The sequence below is a fragment of the Copidosoma floridanum genome, unplaced genomic scaffold, assembly GCF_036245765.1.
Source record: "Copidosoma floridanum isolate Cflo_tuat_1 unplaced genomic scaffold, Cflo_Japanese_pri ptg000013l, whole genome shotgun sequence".
NCBI lineage: Eukaryota > Metazoa > Arthropoda > Insecta > Hymenoptera > Encyrtidae > Copidosoma > Copidosoma floridanum.
The window spans coordinates 32,235,751-32,250,960 of NW_028321890.1; the positions used below are offsets into that span (position 1 = coordinate 32,235,751).

At 42.5% G+C, this 15,210-nt stretch overlaps 1 protein-coding gene across 1 annotated transcript in view; it reads right to left on the bottom strand.

Annotated features, from left to right (window-relative positions):
• Positions 1-9,403: 9,403 nt before the first annotated feature.
• The window catches only part of LOC106637521 (neural cell adhesion molecule 2), a 34,019-nt gene continuing 28,212 nt past the window's right edge, over positions 9,404-15,210 (bottom strand). Inside the window, exons 8-10 of the mRNA XM_014350322.2 lie at positions 14,307-14,684; positions 11,175-11,449; positions 9,404-10,048 (exon numbers count right to left, since the gene is read on the bottom strand). Coding sequence (XP_014205808.2) covers positions 9,569-10,048; positions 11,175-11,449; positions 14,307-14,684 — 1,133 coding nt within the window. The 3' untranslated portion in view covers positions 9,404-9,568. The remainder of the gene's footprint in view (positions 10,049-11,174; positions 11,450-14,306; positions 14,685-15,210) is intronic.

Below are 15,210 nucleotides of genomic sequence, written 5' to 3' on the forward strand. Positions count from 1 at the left end.
AAAACGTGTCACCCAAGCTGTACACAAAGGTCCCAACTGTGAGAAAGAGGGAGGGAAAAATCGGGGTGGTGCGTGCTCTTGTTTAATTGAAATTCTGGCCTCGCACCCAGTTAACTCTCCACCATTCAATCTGTGATTCTCACTCGCTGCCACCACTACTACAAGCTTTGCATTCGTTCAAAAAACAAATGTAAGCCGACATGTTCGATTTCTCGTTTCTTTCTCTGTATCTATACCCACGCGGCGACAACGCACACAAGACTTTTTTTTACGCGCCACTGCTGAAAATAGTCGTCCCATATCAAATCTTATTTCCATGCGGAGCTACAACATGAAGCCTTTACATTGTCTCCCTAGCGAAATATGCTCAAAGCATATACATATTCATCATAATATATCATACGCGTAGATGTCATAGTATTTTATGTTGAATAGCTTGCAGCATCGATTTTGGAACTCTACTTTATTTAAAACATATGGTCATTTCAAGAATTTATCGGACATGGATTATATTGATAATCATGCAATTTTTAGATAGATTTTTGGTATACGTTGCAAACGGGACAATCAGTTTATTCATATCAGTTACTACGTGTAATTAGCATAAATGCCAATAATTGACAGCACGTATGAACACATCGATGAATCTTTTTTTGTTACCAACGTGTCGTGGCCACCGAGTAATTTTCATAATCAATAGGTAAAAAAAAAAAATCCTGAGCTATGAAAAATACACATCTTGTCCGACTACGAAGTAGTTGACACCATTGTTGCCTCACAAAAGAATACCGCTCGTGGTCTCTCGAAGTCTTAAAAATATGGAAACCGCTCGATACTGCCGTCCAGACGCGTGACGAATCGGTCGGTCGTTTACTCGCTTGCACCGCCCACGTGAAAGAGATCGGCACCTCAATCTCATGTAAAAAAAAAAAAAAATAAATAAAAGAAAAAAATTGAATACGCTATAACGTTCCTGCGGTGTATACGAGATGAAATTTATATGCGCGCGTTTTTATACCAGTTCTCACGCAAAAGTGTCTCGGACTTCTTTCTTTTATCCCTCGTTCTTACTTTTCTCGTATTATTGTTATTACCTGCGTTCGGGGAATATTTTTTTCGGAAAGCGAATCACTCGACCGACCGCGTGGCAGCGGTAAACTTGGATTTTTATCGCACCCGAGCTAATTGAATTTCTAAAAAATCTTTTCTCGGCCGTATTAGAGCATGAAACGTTAAAGGTGACTCTTGGTATTGTTGGGAGCAAAAAAAAAAAAAAAAAAAAAAAAAAAAGAGTCCGTACCTACGTCACATACACATATCTTGCTTATTTTCAACATTTCCAACGTAGCGATTACAAAATCAACAACTATATTTAAAAAATTCAAAATTGTGTCATCCAGTGAAACAACACTGTGCTGTACCACCATACTTTGAATTTCAAGCACTCACGATCTTTATGCATCATAAATGCGAGAGAATCTTGAGCCCCACCAGCACATTGTAGTCACGACGATTAATCGATTAACAATGACTGAAGTGATTCATCGAAGCTCCGTATGAGTAATTGAAAAATATTTGGCTGTAAAAGTTTACCGATGTCAAGCTCGATATCGAGATAGCCTGCAGTGGACAAAAGTGCTGCTCGACGTGGCCAAGTTTACTTTCCGTAGGTATGATTATCAATAAATTACTCGCTCGAGCCCAAATTGTTTCACCCGGTAATTTTGAATCCACCCCTTTTTTTTCGGCGACTGCCACCCCTCGTATGCAGCAATAGGGAAAAATCATATAAACATCCCCCCTCCACCTTCCCACTCTCGCTTGTTTCTACACTGCACGCGAGGAGAAAATTATTCCTGCCCCGGGGCGCTTAATGAATTTTGGACTCCCTCCCATTCGTGTTTTCCCTCTCTCGTTAGCGGCAATGGCTGCTTTACCGCCTCGCTTTATCCCAAAATGCACCTCGCCGACATGGGGATGTTTTGCAGATCCGACTCTGTACAGTAGGTATTCCCATTGATCAACTTTGTCGTGTATCAAATTATTTCTTTTATTTTTAATTTGGCCTGATTGCGCAAAGTAGCAGTATCATACTACAATTCCACCGTAGTGCATGTATACAAACTTTTAAATTACATGTGGCGATTTAATACGATGCGATTTATGAAGCATACCCGTGTAACTCGCGTGTTGTAGATGTAAATTAGAAATTCCGGAATGTGCAATATCGCTGCTTACGTTATTGCCGTTCTGTTTGCAATACACACAGAGCTCCTAATTAATACATCGATAATTTCTAGCTTATTTTTAACGTGCGCGACAAATACAATAACTACAAAGATTAATTACTCAAATTTTGGCGTAAATCGTTCGAGCTGGCGCTGCTGATTCGAAAGGGCTTGACCTGTACACAAGGATGCGACCCACGAGCGATGTGGAGACACGAGGAGACGAGAGCCATAAGCTTTTTCCCGGTTATTATTATGCATTGCCATGCAAATGAACGAGCGTTTGATGGAGAACTGCCCCTGCCTTTTTGCGACAAATAACAGAGACTGTACAATATACATGCCCATGTATGTACACGTACATATGTACATAGAACATACTTTTGCCAAGTACTGTGTACTGGTGTGTGGTGGCTTCAATCGTTGGATCGACGCAGAAAAGGGAGCTTTAAAATTAAAGTTGAAAACGTGGAGAGTTTGCGGAAAACGAGACATGACTGGAATTTCAAGAGAGCAAGTGGTGCCTGCACTCGTCTGCTCGCTCGAAAATTCGAGAGTTGTCACGAGCAAAGATACGTTGCTCCTAAGGAATGTCCACTTCACCTACTGTTCCGTTTGCTTATTTCTGAGTTAAAAATAGTGGAAAGCATACAAATAGATGAAACAATGGTAAACATTTTTCGTCTCCCGCACTTAAAAAGGTTAATCGAAATAAGGCAAAAAATTAAAATTTTACTGCAAAATATAACTGTTTTAATTTAGCATTATAAACATCATAATTTGAATATACGTGACGTTCATAAAATACGTAAAATTTTGAAAAATATTAATGTAATATACTATGTCAAAGAATGTTTATTCCAGGACTTGAACGAAAATTTTTCATCATAGTCGTAGCACTGATAAATGATGCAAAAAACCAAATGACTCTCAGTGACATTTTGGAAAAAGTAACAAAATGGACGAACGAAAGTTCACAATTGTAATTTCACAGTGAGGAAATTGGAAAAGGTATTTGCACAGCGTGATTCTCTTCGGCAAAAAGAAGCTAATTTTGCTCGTTTGATTCGCTTCTCTTGTTTCAGAGAAACAGAAAAAATAGTCACACAAAAGTGAACGAATATTGGTGCCCGGTATAATGGTTGTATATAGTTGTACACCCTCCGGTACACTACTGGCACGTCGAGAGCGCCTCGGGGTGGATTTGCATCGACGATCGGAAAATAATTTTCGATTTTGGTACGCGTACCATAGTTGTCACTGCTGTGTTTTCCGAGTGTCGAAATTATGCATTCATTCTACTTTTCACGAACTGTGCACGTGTATGTATTTGATACAACGATGGCGACAATGATGATGCTCTGTGCTTTACTTTGTCATACTTTCAAATGGTGATTGACGTGGATATCAGTCAGCAAAGTTTTTTTTGTCTCTCGTTTGCTCATCTGTAGCTTTCTCTGATTTCTTTGCTTTATTGGACAAAGGGAATTTTTTTTTTCCTTTTTTATGGTACAACAGAATACCAAAAATGTCAAAATGGCTAATGTTACTCCGTCTTTTAAAGAAAAAGGTGCGTATTTTGAACGAAGCGTGAAAATTATTAGTGAAACGAACCAACTGCTTAACTGGCAACGATCAATGATGTATTTAAAATTATACCTTATTGATACCTCAAGTAGTTTGTATTTTTATTTTAATGCTGCGACTATGTTACTAGTTGTAAACAATGGAGTTGATGATCTACCAGAAAATTAATTACTTTTTTCAACTTCCATTTTTCTCAAAAGGTTACTTGCATAAATTCTAAGTTTATGCTTCAATATATTTTTGTTCGTGATCACAGACAATGTATATTTTTCTATTATTCTATGTAGAGAAGATTACGATTTTCTTCAAAATCTTAATAGCCGATTTTCTTAAAAATCTTCAACTTCTTAAAAGTGCCACTTTAAACATATCTAGTGATATTGCAATAATGTTAAAAAGGTTTGAAGGGATTTTTTGTTTATTTTTAAAAAGAACTTAATTTTTATCAAAAATCGTGAAAATGGCACTTTTAAAGATACACGTATTTTTTAAAGATGTCAATAAAACATTCAACTCTTCTACAATATAGAGCAAGTCGCCTAAGTGTATACGAAAACGGAGTATAAAAGAAAAACAAACGTACACTTGATTTTTGACATACATTTGAGCAGTAAATAGCAGCAGACTGGAAGGGCCTTTTTTTATTATCACATCCAATCTCGCACTTTCGCATGACGTTAAAGTGAAGGAAAAAAATCAAATGGTTTGCCAGCTTTACCCAACTTATCGTGAAATCGCCCGATCGAAACATTAACGTCCCCTTTCATGGACTACGGTGTACTTTTATATGAAATATATGTTATTGTCATTAACAACCAGAAAATCAAAACATGAAAGTAGGACAAACACTTGACACCTTGATCCGAAAAAGCTTGATTGATTGAAAGTAAGCGAGAGCAAATCAATGAAAAAAAAAAAAAATGGAAAATTCGGCTTTTCTCAACAAAGTAGCGTCAACACCGTTAAATGGCATCCCCATCCCCACTATAACGAAAAAGTACAGTGTACATTTTTTTCTGACCCGACGAACAAACGAATATGAAAAATGCAACGTGGCCAAGAAATATATACCCTCCATAAATCACTGCGCTCTGCTAAAATATTTACATTCCAGGTGCGCGACGGGAAAGAAAAAAAAAAAAAAAAATCTATAATAACCAGTTTCACGCGAAGAGAAAAACCCGCGTTGACCTCTCGAAGGTCATTGATTGATTGACTCTTTTGCAATTCACTTCTCTCGTGGTGACGCAAAAAAAAACATCGGTAAAAAGCAGTGCAGAGACTCGAAGAAAGGGAAAACACATTTTTTAACAAAAGTTTTGCTCGACGCGTTACTCTTTCATAGCCGCGTGTGAGAGAAAGAGCCATAAGTCTGTCTTCCCTAGAGTCCATCTATAAAATCGTAGACGAAGAACAATGGAAAGGTGGAGGTGTTACATCCTCTGAAAATTGTTCAACTGCTTCCTTAGATCCAACATGATTCGTTGATCAGTTGGAAGAGAGAAGAAAAGGATACAAAGAGGAAAACCGAAATGATCCCCGAAAATTCGGAAGGAAAAAAAATTTACTCTCAGAGAGGATACAAACAACTCAATCGAGCCTCTCCGAGTAACGCGGAACGTTTTCTTTGGCAGCAAAAAAAAAAAAAAAAAAAAGATAGAAAGAGGGGGAAAAAAGAAAGAGAAAAAGATCGAATCGGAGCGGGAGTACACCGAAAAGAAGCATCAACCGGTAGCTGCGATAAAGCTCTCTCTTTCTTTCTGGCCGGCACCTGAGAAAATCCTTCCTCGCTCCATCCGTGTAGCTATCGGTCGGTTATTTATGCCCGTCCGGCTATCTGTCTAGTTAAGCATCGGACCATCTGCAATAACGAACGATCGTTCGGGATGTATGTGCGTGTACCGGACCTCCTACTTATCTCACGGGGGCTGTTCCACTGTAAGTATAACTCCTCTGTTAATCTTCTCTGTCTCTCTCTCTCTCTCTCTCTCTTTATTCCTCTCCCTCTGCTGTACTTACCTACCGCTCTTCTTCTTCTTTTTTTTTTTTTTTTCACGTTCCCTTGATGCAGCGTCTATGCTGGATACTTCAATCCACGGCTGTACTCTCAGTCTTGGGGCAACAACTATATCAATATCGACCGGAACGATAATTCATTTGGTGAGTTGGTTTTTAAAAATTACATTCTCGGCTGTGTCGTCAAAGTATGCATCACCATAAAATACTCGATACTAGAAGGTTAAATCTTTGGGATGGTAAAGATGAGGAGGAACAGCTAAGGGGAGCTTTTGAGTATAAACTGCGCTCTACCTTCGCTCCTGCTTTCTGGCTTTGGGATAATGTTTCTCGACGTTATTTGCTTTGCAAGAATGCATCCAAAACAAACTCCGTGTATTCTGTGCGCTTGTCTCATCCAAGATGTTTGCAATGCTGGGTACTGGGTCACGAAAGAAAGAAGAAATTATCTTCCCAGCTTTAAAGTTGGATGGAAAAAAAACAACTGAAAACAATGTCCATACTTTTTTTTTAACGAGTATAATGACGTCGTAGGTTATCTTTCAGTCGCGTGAGTGGTGCAGACGTACACGACCAAACACGTCGTATAGTAAATACTCGAGCAGCCGTAATGATCGAGGATGGGCGTATATTTCTTTATGCGCGTCTTCCCAAGTTTGCCGAGCGTCAACATCAAAGAAGAATCGGTAGGGAGAGATCAAAGCACTAGACACACATATATATATTTATCCAGTATCGCTTGGTGAAACAAACTTGCACACGGGGAAAAAGTATAGGAAGCACCCCTGAAACTTGCGTATCGAATTTCCAAGATTTCGCATCTCTGACGTTCCTTTTTTTCTTTCTATTCGTTCGTTTTCTTCCGCGCTCGTGAAAGAAATAAATTGTCTCGATATTGTCTCGCGGGAAAATCAGTCCTCGACTCGTGGGGAAATTTTACTGCGGCTATTGCTGCGACCGCGTCCACATGTTACCCTTTTGCAATTTCGCATAAAATCTGATCATCTCTGGCATGAAAGTGTAAAAAAATCGACAACACCTGCAAATATTTTTGAAACCCAACCAGGAGGCAGTTAAGAGATTCACGGAATAAAAACGTCATATAAAATCCCAAAGCTCCGAAAACCTATGCCACCTGAAAAAATGATCGTTCCACAATAGAACGACGAGGAGAGCGTACGTCAACCCGAGACACAGAGAAGAGGATAAAGATTCGACGGAAAATATCAGCTCGGCGACAGCTCGACGGTACAGCTGTACTCCTACCGCATTGCAAGTAAGCCGCTCGCTTGTACCCCCGTGAGCAGTGCCATATTCACAAACCTAAAACAGGAGGGAGGAGCAGAAGGAGCTCTACTCCCTACACGAGAGGGATCGGTCTAGCCCCGATCGCCGGCATCACTTTATTTTCTCGCAGTGACTCGAAAAATCGAACCTATATATATACACACACATACACACAAGCCCTTTATTCGTTTCCTTTCTCTCTGTCTCTCGGCTCACCGCTAACGGCTGTGTGATTTATCGTTATTGTCAAGTCGTTATCTCACGGCCATTTCACTCCTGAAGCGCGGCGAGAGAGAAAGGGGGTGCAGAAAAACACATAGCTTCTGAAACGCGGCCTGCCTTCTATTTTTCTTGCGCGGCGTCTTTTATCCAACACCAAATCGAATCTCTCGGGATGTAACGATGCTCGCTCGTTAGCTCTAGCTGATTTTTTTTTTTTTTTCCTTTCCATCACCGTTTCATCTCGTTATGCTCTTTTATCGATTTTTCTTCTTCATGTTCGTACACGCGGAGCTTGTTTTTCCGATCTCCGATGTTATTATAGCTTCAACATCAGAGGTACACTATATTTATCTCCGGGGAAAATGAGCGAAAAATACTTTCAATCGTTGTCACTGGCTGATACAGCAATGATACATGGTTGTGCGTCACGTCTTACCGAAACTGGCTTGTTCTACTTGGGATAAAAATGTATCTACGTGGCAGCAGCGTACCACGTAATTTATTTTCGTATCAGTGCCACAAACTTTTGTATCAACTTGCAGCATCGCATGCATTTTCCGTAAAAGTTTACAAACTGCTGCGTTTACCTCGTAATATCAGCACGATAAAACGCGCACGTACGCAACATTGTACAATATATGATGCCCACGGAAATTAACGTCAAGAGTGACTAATAATTGGATTATTTGATAGCTGTTTGTTTCGCATGGAGCGTAAGGGAGTGCTAGAGCTCATAAATATAGGGACGCTTCAAGTGGCGAGTACATGTATGTTCGCGGAGGCCACGCGTGTGTGTCAGCTTTAGACAAGAGAGCCGTAATTGAGCTCGACGTTAATTTGACGTTTTGTTGGCGGCCCAACTGATTTGTTTATTAAATAGATCATTCAGGGGTTAATCGATCACTCCTCGTCAAAGTACAATTTATGCCAGGGACTATCTACTCTATGGATATACGAGGCTGGGGTTTTTTAATGTACCTGTAGGATATATTATTCTTGTTTAACTTTAAAAAAAAAAAAAATCCGAATATCGCTGCACAGTGTGCGCAGAGAAGAGTTTGGTATTTCGTTTAACTCGGTATTTGTCGTTGAAATTATATGCACAAGCCGGGGACGTTAAGTAATTAATTGTTATTTTTTAAAATAAAAGTCCGTATAAATATATCCGGAGTAAAAATATTACTCCGTATCGGCAAACGTTGCGTATTGCGACAATACTCGTGCAATCTGTGACCCCGACTTTTTCTTGACTCGATTATTCTAATTATTTTAATTAAATAAAAAAAAAAAAAGAAATTTCAAACTATATTTTTCCATCTTCCATACGTTTTAAAAAACAAAGTGACAATTATGAAAGCCGATCGTCAAATCCATCTCTTGCATACCAATGTTGTTATCTTTACGGGCAAAGCGACAAGGAGAAAACCAAACTTTTAATTAACTAAAAGTTTTCAAGAACCATTCGTAACCAGAAAATTAAACAAGCAGTGTGACCTCCTTTCACGAAAGTACATTGTTGGAGGGAACTAAAAAGTCGTTGAATATTTCTCAGTCACAAAAAAAAAGTGACACTGGTGAAAGTACACTTTGTTAATTAAAAGTATCGATAGTGAAAATTTGAATGCACGCCGGTGCCATTTGCTTCGGGTTGACTTTGGAGTATTGATTGGGCTTCAAACCAATTAGGCAAAAATACCCTGAAAATCCATTAGTCCTTACCAATATGGCTCTGTTTTCAATTTTATCCATTTCTACAATATCTCACACGTTAAACAGTGTATGTCAAAGTGGATGTCGCAGATAAGTAAGTAATTTAAAAAGGAAAATCTTACCTCGGATTATTTCTTCTTCTAGACATCAGGAGTCGTGTACTTGAAGCCTCGTGTCCTTTGAAGTGATAAAACACAAACTCAAAAGTTGGAGGGAAAAAAAAACAAAAATCTTCAAAATTAATAAAAAGAAAAGCAAATGAATATCAAGTCAATTAAATTTCCCAACCACTTGTCGTCGAAGGGTGAAAGAAAAAAAGGATCCACAGTCTTAACAACGAAATTTCCCTTATCCTTTATTATTGTCTATATGTACAATCGTTTCTCGCCCGCCTCCTCCGGCCCCTTCCTCTTCTCGAACAGAGAACACATCGTACAATACACGTACATCATACATATAACATGTATACAAGAATCAAAATCACCTTAAAGCCTAAAAGAGTCTCTTGGCGCGTCCCCCTATATACAACTCTCCTGTACGCGCAAGCTCTTGGTATAAACATCCGGGGCCTTGTGCTGCTGCACCGGCAGTGTGCTGGGCCTCGCACCCCCCTGAGCCACCAGTTGGATCCTCGAGTCGTCAGGGCCCACCTGCTGGCAGTCGCCGTTTTGCCAAGGCCGGTCGTCCTGCTCGAGGTGCCGGCGAAAGTATTTGATCCGCTCGGGCTTGGACGCGTAGTTGGGCTCGAAGACCTCGGGTCGCCTCTCGGACTTGCTCGACGCTATCACGTCCGGGTCGTCCTCTGCGTCCAGCTGCTGCTGGCCGAAGGATGCCAGTGCCCCTGACACGCCTGCCGTCGTTGGGCTCGTTGTCGTCGTCGTCGTTGTCGTTGCGGTGGTTGCGCTCGCCGTTGATAGCCGAGCGAAAGTGTCGAAGGGCGAGTGGGGGCTCTTGGACGCGCTCATCCAATTTTGGTGGACCTCGTACTCTTGGCGTACCTGTTTGGGGAAAGCCCGTTTCTTTGGTTGCTTTGGACAACTTGTTCCTCAAGAGGATTCAACTAGGACTAGAGTCAATAAAATAACCGTACGTTGTGTTGACGATTTTCTTGGGAGTAGGTACACATTTTGTTTTACTTCGTGGCTACCTTTTCACAATTGGTTTATTATACGGAGTGGAATTCAATCGATCGATTTGGAGTGGAAAATTTTTGGGTGAAAAATTGATGAGTGCCAGAGTAAAAATATACGGTACGTATGCGTAACGATACGGGTTTTGGAATAAAGTGATTCCCGGTATCGATCAACGTGAAAAGTTAAGATTAAAATTAATTTCTACAGCGATGAGCTTGTAAATTATTCTACCAATCGAATTCGAGGTATTTGTGTGACTGTATGACTCGTACAAAAATAAATCGATATCTGAAAAGCTCGTAAATTATCAGAATGGAAAACGATAGAGGATGTCATGGAATAACAGAACGCCATGCCGATTTTTTTAGAGTTAAATTTTTCAATTTACTCAACACGCGGAAATGGAAGTTAATTTTGAAAACCTCTCTCGTTCGTCCATCAATCTTAGAAAAAAAAAAAAATATAAAAATAAAAGAATTTAAAAAATAACAGTTTACACAATTTGCTTAGTGAACAAGATTGTCACAATATAAAAATGTTGAAAAAAAAAAAAAAAAAAAAAAAAAAAAGAGTGATATTGATCTGCGCTAAGCCGCTACTATTCGGAATTTCAAATATTTATGAGCGATTGAATAAGAGATTTTAATCCAATCGAAGATAATTGTATAGCCGATAAATGTTATTTCGAATGCCATCAATAATTTATCAGCCAACTCATTAAATTGGTGTAATTGAAATTAATAAAAATAGTAAATACCGACGAGCTCATGGTGAAAATGAACTATTTTAGCAAACTACTAGTATAAAACTAGGAAGTAGTGAAATTAACTGTGACATCACTCAAATAGTTTTAATTCTACTGAGAAAAAGTAAATAGTCACTGTTTAAACGTACATATGCACCATTTTCCTATGTTGTATACATATACTTACATCTTCAAAGATTTGCTGCTTGCAAATGTAACATGCACATCTACAAAACAAAGACTCACCGTTCGCGGGCTAAACTGCAGTTGTTGCTGCAGCTGCTGGTGATCCACGTGGGTTCCTACGGCAGCGAGAGTACCGTGAGTACCGACACCACCAGAGCCCGGCGTGCCGGCCACGTGTACCAAGTGTGTTTGCGTCTTGCTCGGCTGGGGTGGATGGTTGCGCCGATACAGGGTCAGAGTAATGCCCACCATGAGGATGCACACGGCAGTAATGCCACCCGCGAAGACGGCCACCAGGAGACTGTAATCCATCGAGTCACCGCTCGAGTCTCGACCTGTTGCGGAGCAATCAACAACTCAATCTCGCCCACGTGAAATACCATTACTTCCGCCAACCATTCAACACCAGCACAATCGGGATAAATTTTGCCAACAGCGTGTAAGACTATAAAGTAATCTAGACAGGGTGAATGTGAAGGGGGAGGGAGCCGGGGATAAGACGACCACGGAAATTATGGGATGGAGGGAAGGCATGAGAATTCCACTAAACGAGAGATACGAGGCGCGCGAGCAGTGACGCGAGGAAGGAGCGGATTTTCAGCGAGCCGAGCATCCCGATAAACAAACAGATGGATCGACCGAGGTTACTTTATGCAGGTGTGGAGTTGATGTGAATTTTCGTACATGGAGAAAAAAAATAAAATGTTTTCCTGCAGAAAAAACAAAGAGAAAGGGGGGAGGGGGTCAAAAAACAAAGTTACATTTGACAGGTGAACTCGTTACCAGATGTAACGTACTGTACAGCCTAAGCGCGTACGGGGCAAAACTCGCAATCACGTACCGGTAGACATCTCTCCCTGGAGCCCGATGGCAAGGATCAAGGGTTAATCGTGTATTTTTCCCTTGCTCTCGCACGATACACACGATACTCGCACCAGCCTACGTATGTAGAACACGAACGGAAAAAAGGGGAGGGGAGGGGTGAAAGGGAGGCCCGAGGACGAGGGTAGAATGAAACGCGCCGGATGCGCGTTGCGAGAGGCCGACGTACATATATACACGTAAGCACGAGGTGGCCACTTTTGAATTCAGACGGCGCGCAGGTTCGTTAGCCGAGCAGCGGCAGCTTGATAAATATCCGCGCCCTCGCGTACAGTCCCCCCGTCCGTCTGTGTCTGTGCACGCGCGGGCGGGCGGAGGGACAAAGACAAAGACGGGACAGGTGTATATATATATATGCGGAGGCTCGTCCCGCCGATCCGTCCTTTCGTTTCCCCGAGGGAGTCGGCGTTCCACGCCGTCCCTTGCAAGCGCTACTTTGTCTTTTCCTCCTTGCCGATGTTTATGTTGTTGGTGGCCCCGGGGACGTTGTTGGCTTTCATTCGACAGCTGCTGCCGCGATTTCCTCCGACTGGATTATATCGAGTGATCGGTGGAGCTCGCGTTTACTCTAACTAATCGACACCCAACAAAAATGACTTTTCTTCCTTATCCATAATTATATACTGTACAAAAGTTATGGTGTAGTTTTGTAAATTACACCATTTTTTTTTAACAAGTATAAATCGTTTATAGATGATTTCAGTAGCAGCTCAAGCAAGACATGGAAAAATCTATAAAGTTGTACTGGTGCGGCTTAGAGGATGTTAAAAGCTTTCTCATACGTAAAATTAATTAATCGAGGGGGTCCGACGTTTTTTATACGATTCCTGGTACAATTTAATAAACCGAGTGAGTCGGGGATACGTCAGTCAGTGGATACTGTTTTACGAGTCGATCGATTCGGCTCGAAAAGAAAATATCAGCCGAAATAACACACGACAAACTTACCGAAAAAGCGATGGCTAAGTGAACTAAGTGGTTTCGAACAAATGCTCATCCGCCCAAGTTTATCCAAGAATAAAGAGTCTCGTCAGACCTACATTCGATCGAGTTAAGTGCCCGTTCAGTCGACTCGTGTAAAAGCTCCTCCGCCTGCTCCCACTCATCCTTTCTTCCACGTTTCCCCAATAACCCAATGCCCCCCCCCCCGCGTTTCGCAACAGCTGCCTGTCACGCTGTCGATTACACTGCCACTAGCTCGTACGCGTGAACTTTGTCGCACCAGCTCTCCCCTTCTCTTTCGCCTGTCCTGACTATTCTTCTCACGGGTGGCACGGTACCATCCCCCCACGCGCAGCGAGTCGAAATTAGAATGGTACGTGCATTTTACAGTGGGCGCACCACACGGTTTCTCTTTTGCTTGTGCATAATAAGAGTATACACCGATACAGACCACGTAGCAAAAGAGAGAAGAACAGTGTATGAAGGGGGGTGGGAGAAAAGTGCATGAATAACCCATGAAGATGGAAATTAAAGACGATAAATGTGCTCCGAATGAAACAGAGGTAGCTGTACGGGGGACACCGTTGTCTACCTCCCTGTTTTATGGGATTTTAATTCACGAGTCGCGGAAACGGAGTTCTATTCCTACCTTTTTTTCTCCCCCCCCCCCATCGGCAAATGGGGCCCCGGAAAACTAGAAAATACTTTCCAACGCGGAGTGGCGGGAAGAAGAGAAAAGAAGGAAGAGGCGAAAGTTGGTGGATCCCCCAGGAGTACAGAAGGGGAGTCGCGAGGCGCGTTCCGCTCCCAGCACTCGGCAGCTCATTCGATTTTCATGCACTTGTCTCTCCCGTCGCACGGCCACGCTGTCGGGCCGTAACTTTCCGAGGAGTCCTCCTACGGTGGCTCTGATCGAATTGCCGCGGAAAATACCTCCCACTCGGCTATTCGTGAGACGCGGGTCAAAGTCGCAGCCTTGACGATTGATGGGCGCGAGTCTCTCCGACTGATGAACAATCATAGCTCTCCCTCCTCCTCCCACCCCTACGATCGGGATGATAACGATCGTTGAAACAGCTATGTGTCGTCTGCAATGATCCGTAGCGAGATAGGATCATTTCTGTATACAGGTGTGCGCGTAATTACTCAAGAGCAGAGTAGTGACTTTTGCATTTGTGGGGGAGAAGGGCAAGGAAGGGTATTTTCGTAAAGTTCCGCGAGTGCGCCTCATTAGAAATTCTGCCATGTAAATTCCATTGCCTCTCCTAGGACAAGTGATAACGCAAGTGCGGAACTTTTTCTGTGGATCGCCGAGGGTTAAAAAGGAAAAAAAAATGGTCAAATGAGGGGTAAGAGAGAGAGACTCACCGGTGGTGTACATGGCCACGCCCTTGAGCGTGACTGGCTCGAGTACGACGGGGTCGCTCCGGCCCTTGGCATTAACGGCGTAGAGCAAGAGCCGGTAATTCCTTCCGGGCTCGAGACCCGGCACCTCGAAGATCGGACCGCCCGCGCCCGAGGCAGCCCCGATGCTGACGCCAACACCACCCCCGGCCCCTGTGCTCGCGGCCGCCGACGCCTTATCCGTGTGATTTATGTAAATCGTGTTGACGTGATAAACGCTCTCGTCGCTGTAGACCTCGAGCTCGAAACTCTTGATGGGCAGGCCGCCGTTGAAGCCCTCGCTGCAGCTCACTATTAGCCAATCCGCGTCCCGCGCGTCTGTCGCCCTGATATCTTCTTGAGCTGTGGAAACCAAATAACAAATGACGAACGCGTGGAAACTAGACGTACGACAGTTTTGCTCTTTTTTTCTTTTTTTTTTTTCCTTTTTTTCCAGCGTAAGCGTTTCAAGACCCCGCAATGTAGCCAACATCTTTCATTTAATCGCCGTTTAACCGGCAGATAAGACGAGGAGAGCCCCACCGAAAAGATACCCTCGAAATCTTTTGGCCTCCTGCTGCGGTTTATCGGCACTCGACTCTCTAGTCACCTCTTTCTCCCCACCCCTTCCGCGTCCGCAGATAAGGGATCAAATTATTTCCGCGCTTCCTGCAGCGATAGCGTGTGCACAAGTAAACGTGGACGGCTAATTATTATCAAAGGAGCTCGCGCTTCTATTTGCCGTGTAGACCACGAGATTCTTAACAGTCACGTGTTGTTCCCTTCTCGCAACCCAACGAATTCTCTTTTCTGTCCTCCCATTCCGGTTCTGCACTGCGGTGTATTAAAAAGTGGAGTGGAGTTGGTGATTTTCACTCTGGCGTTGAAC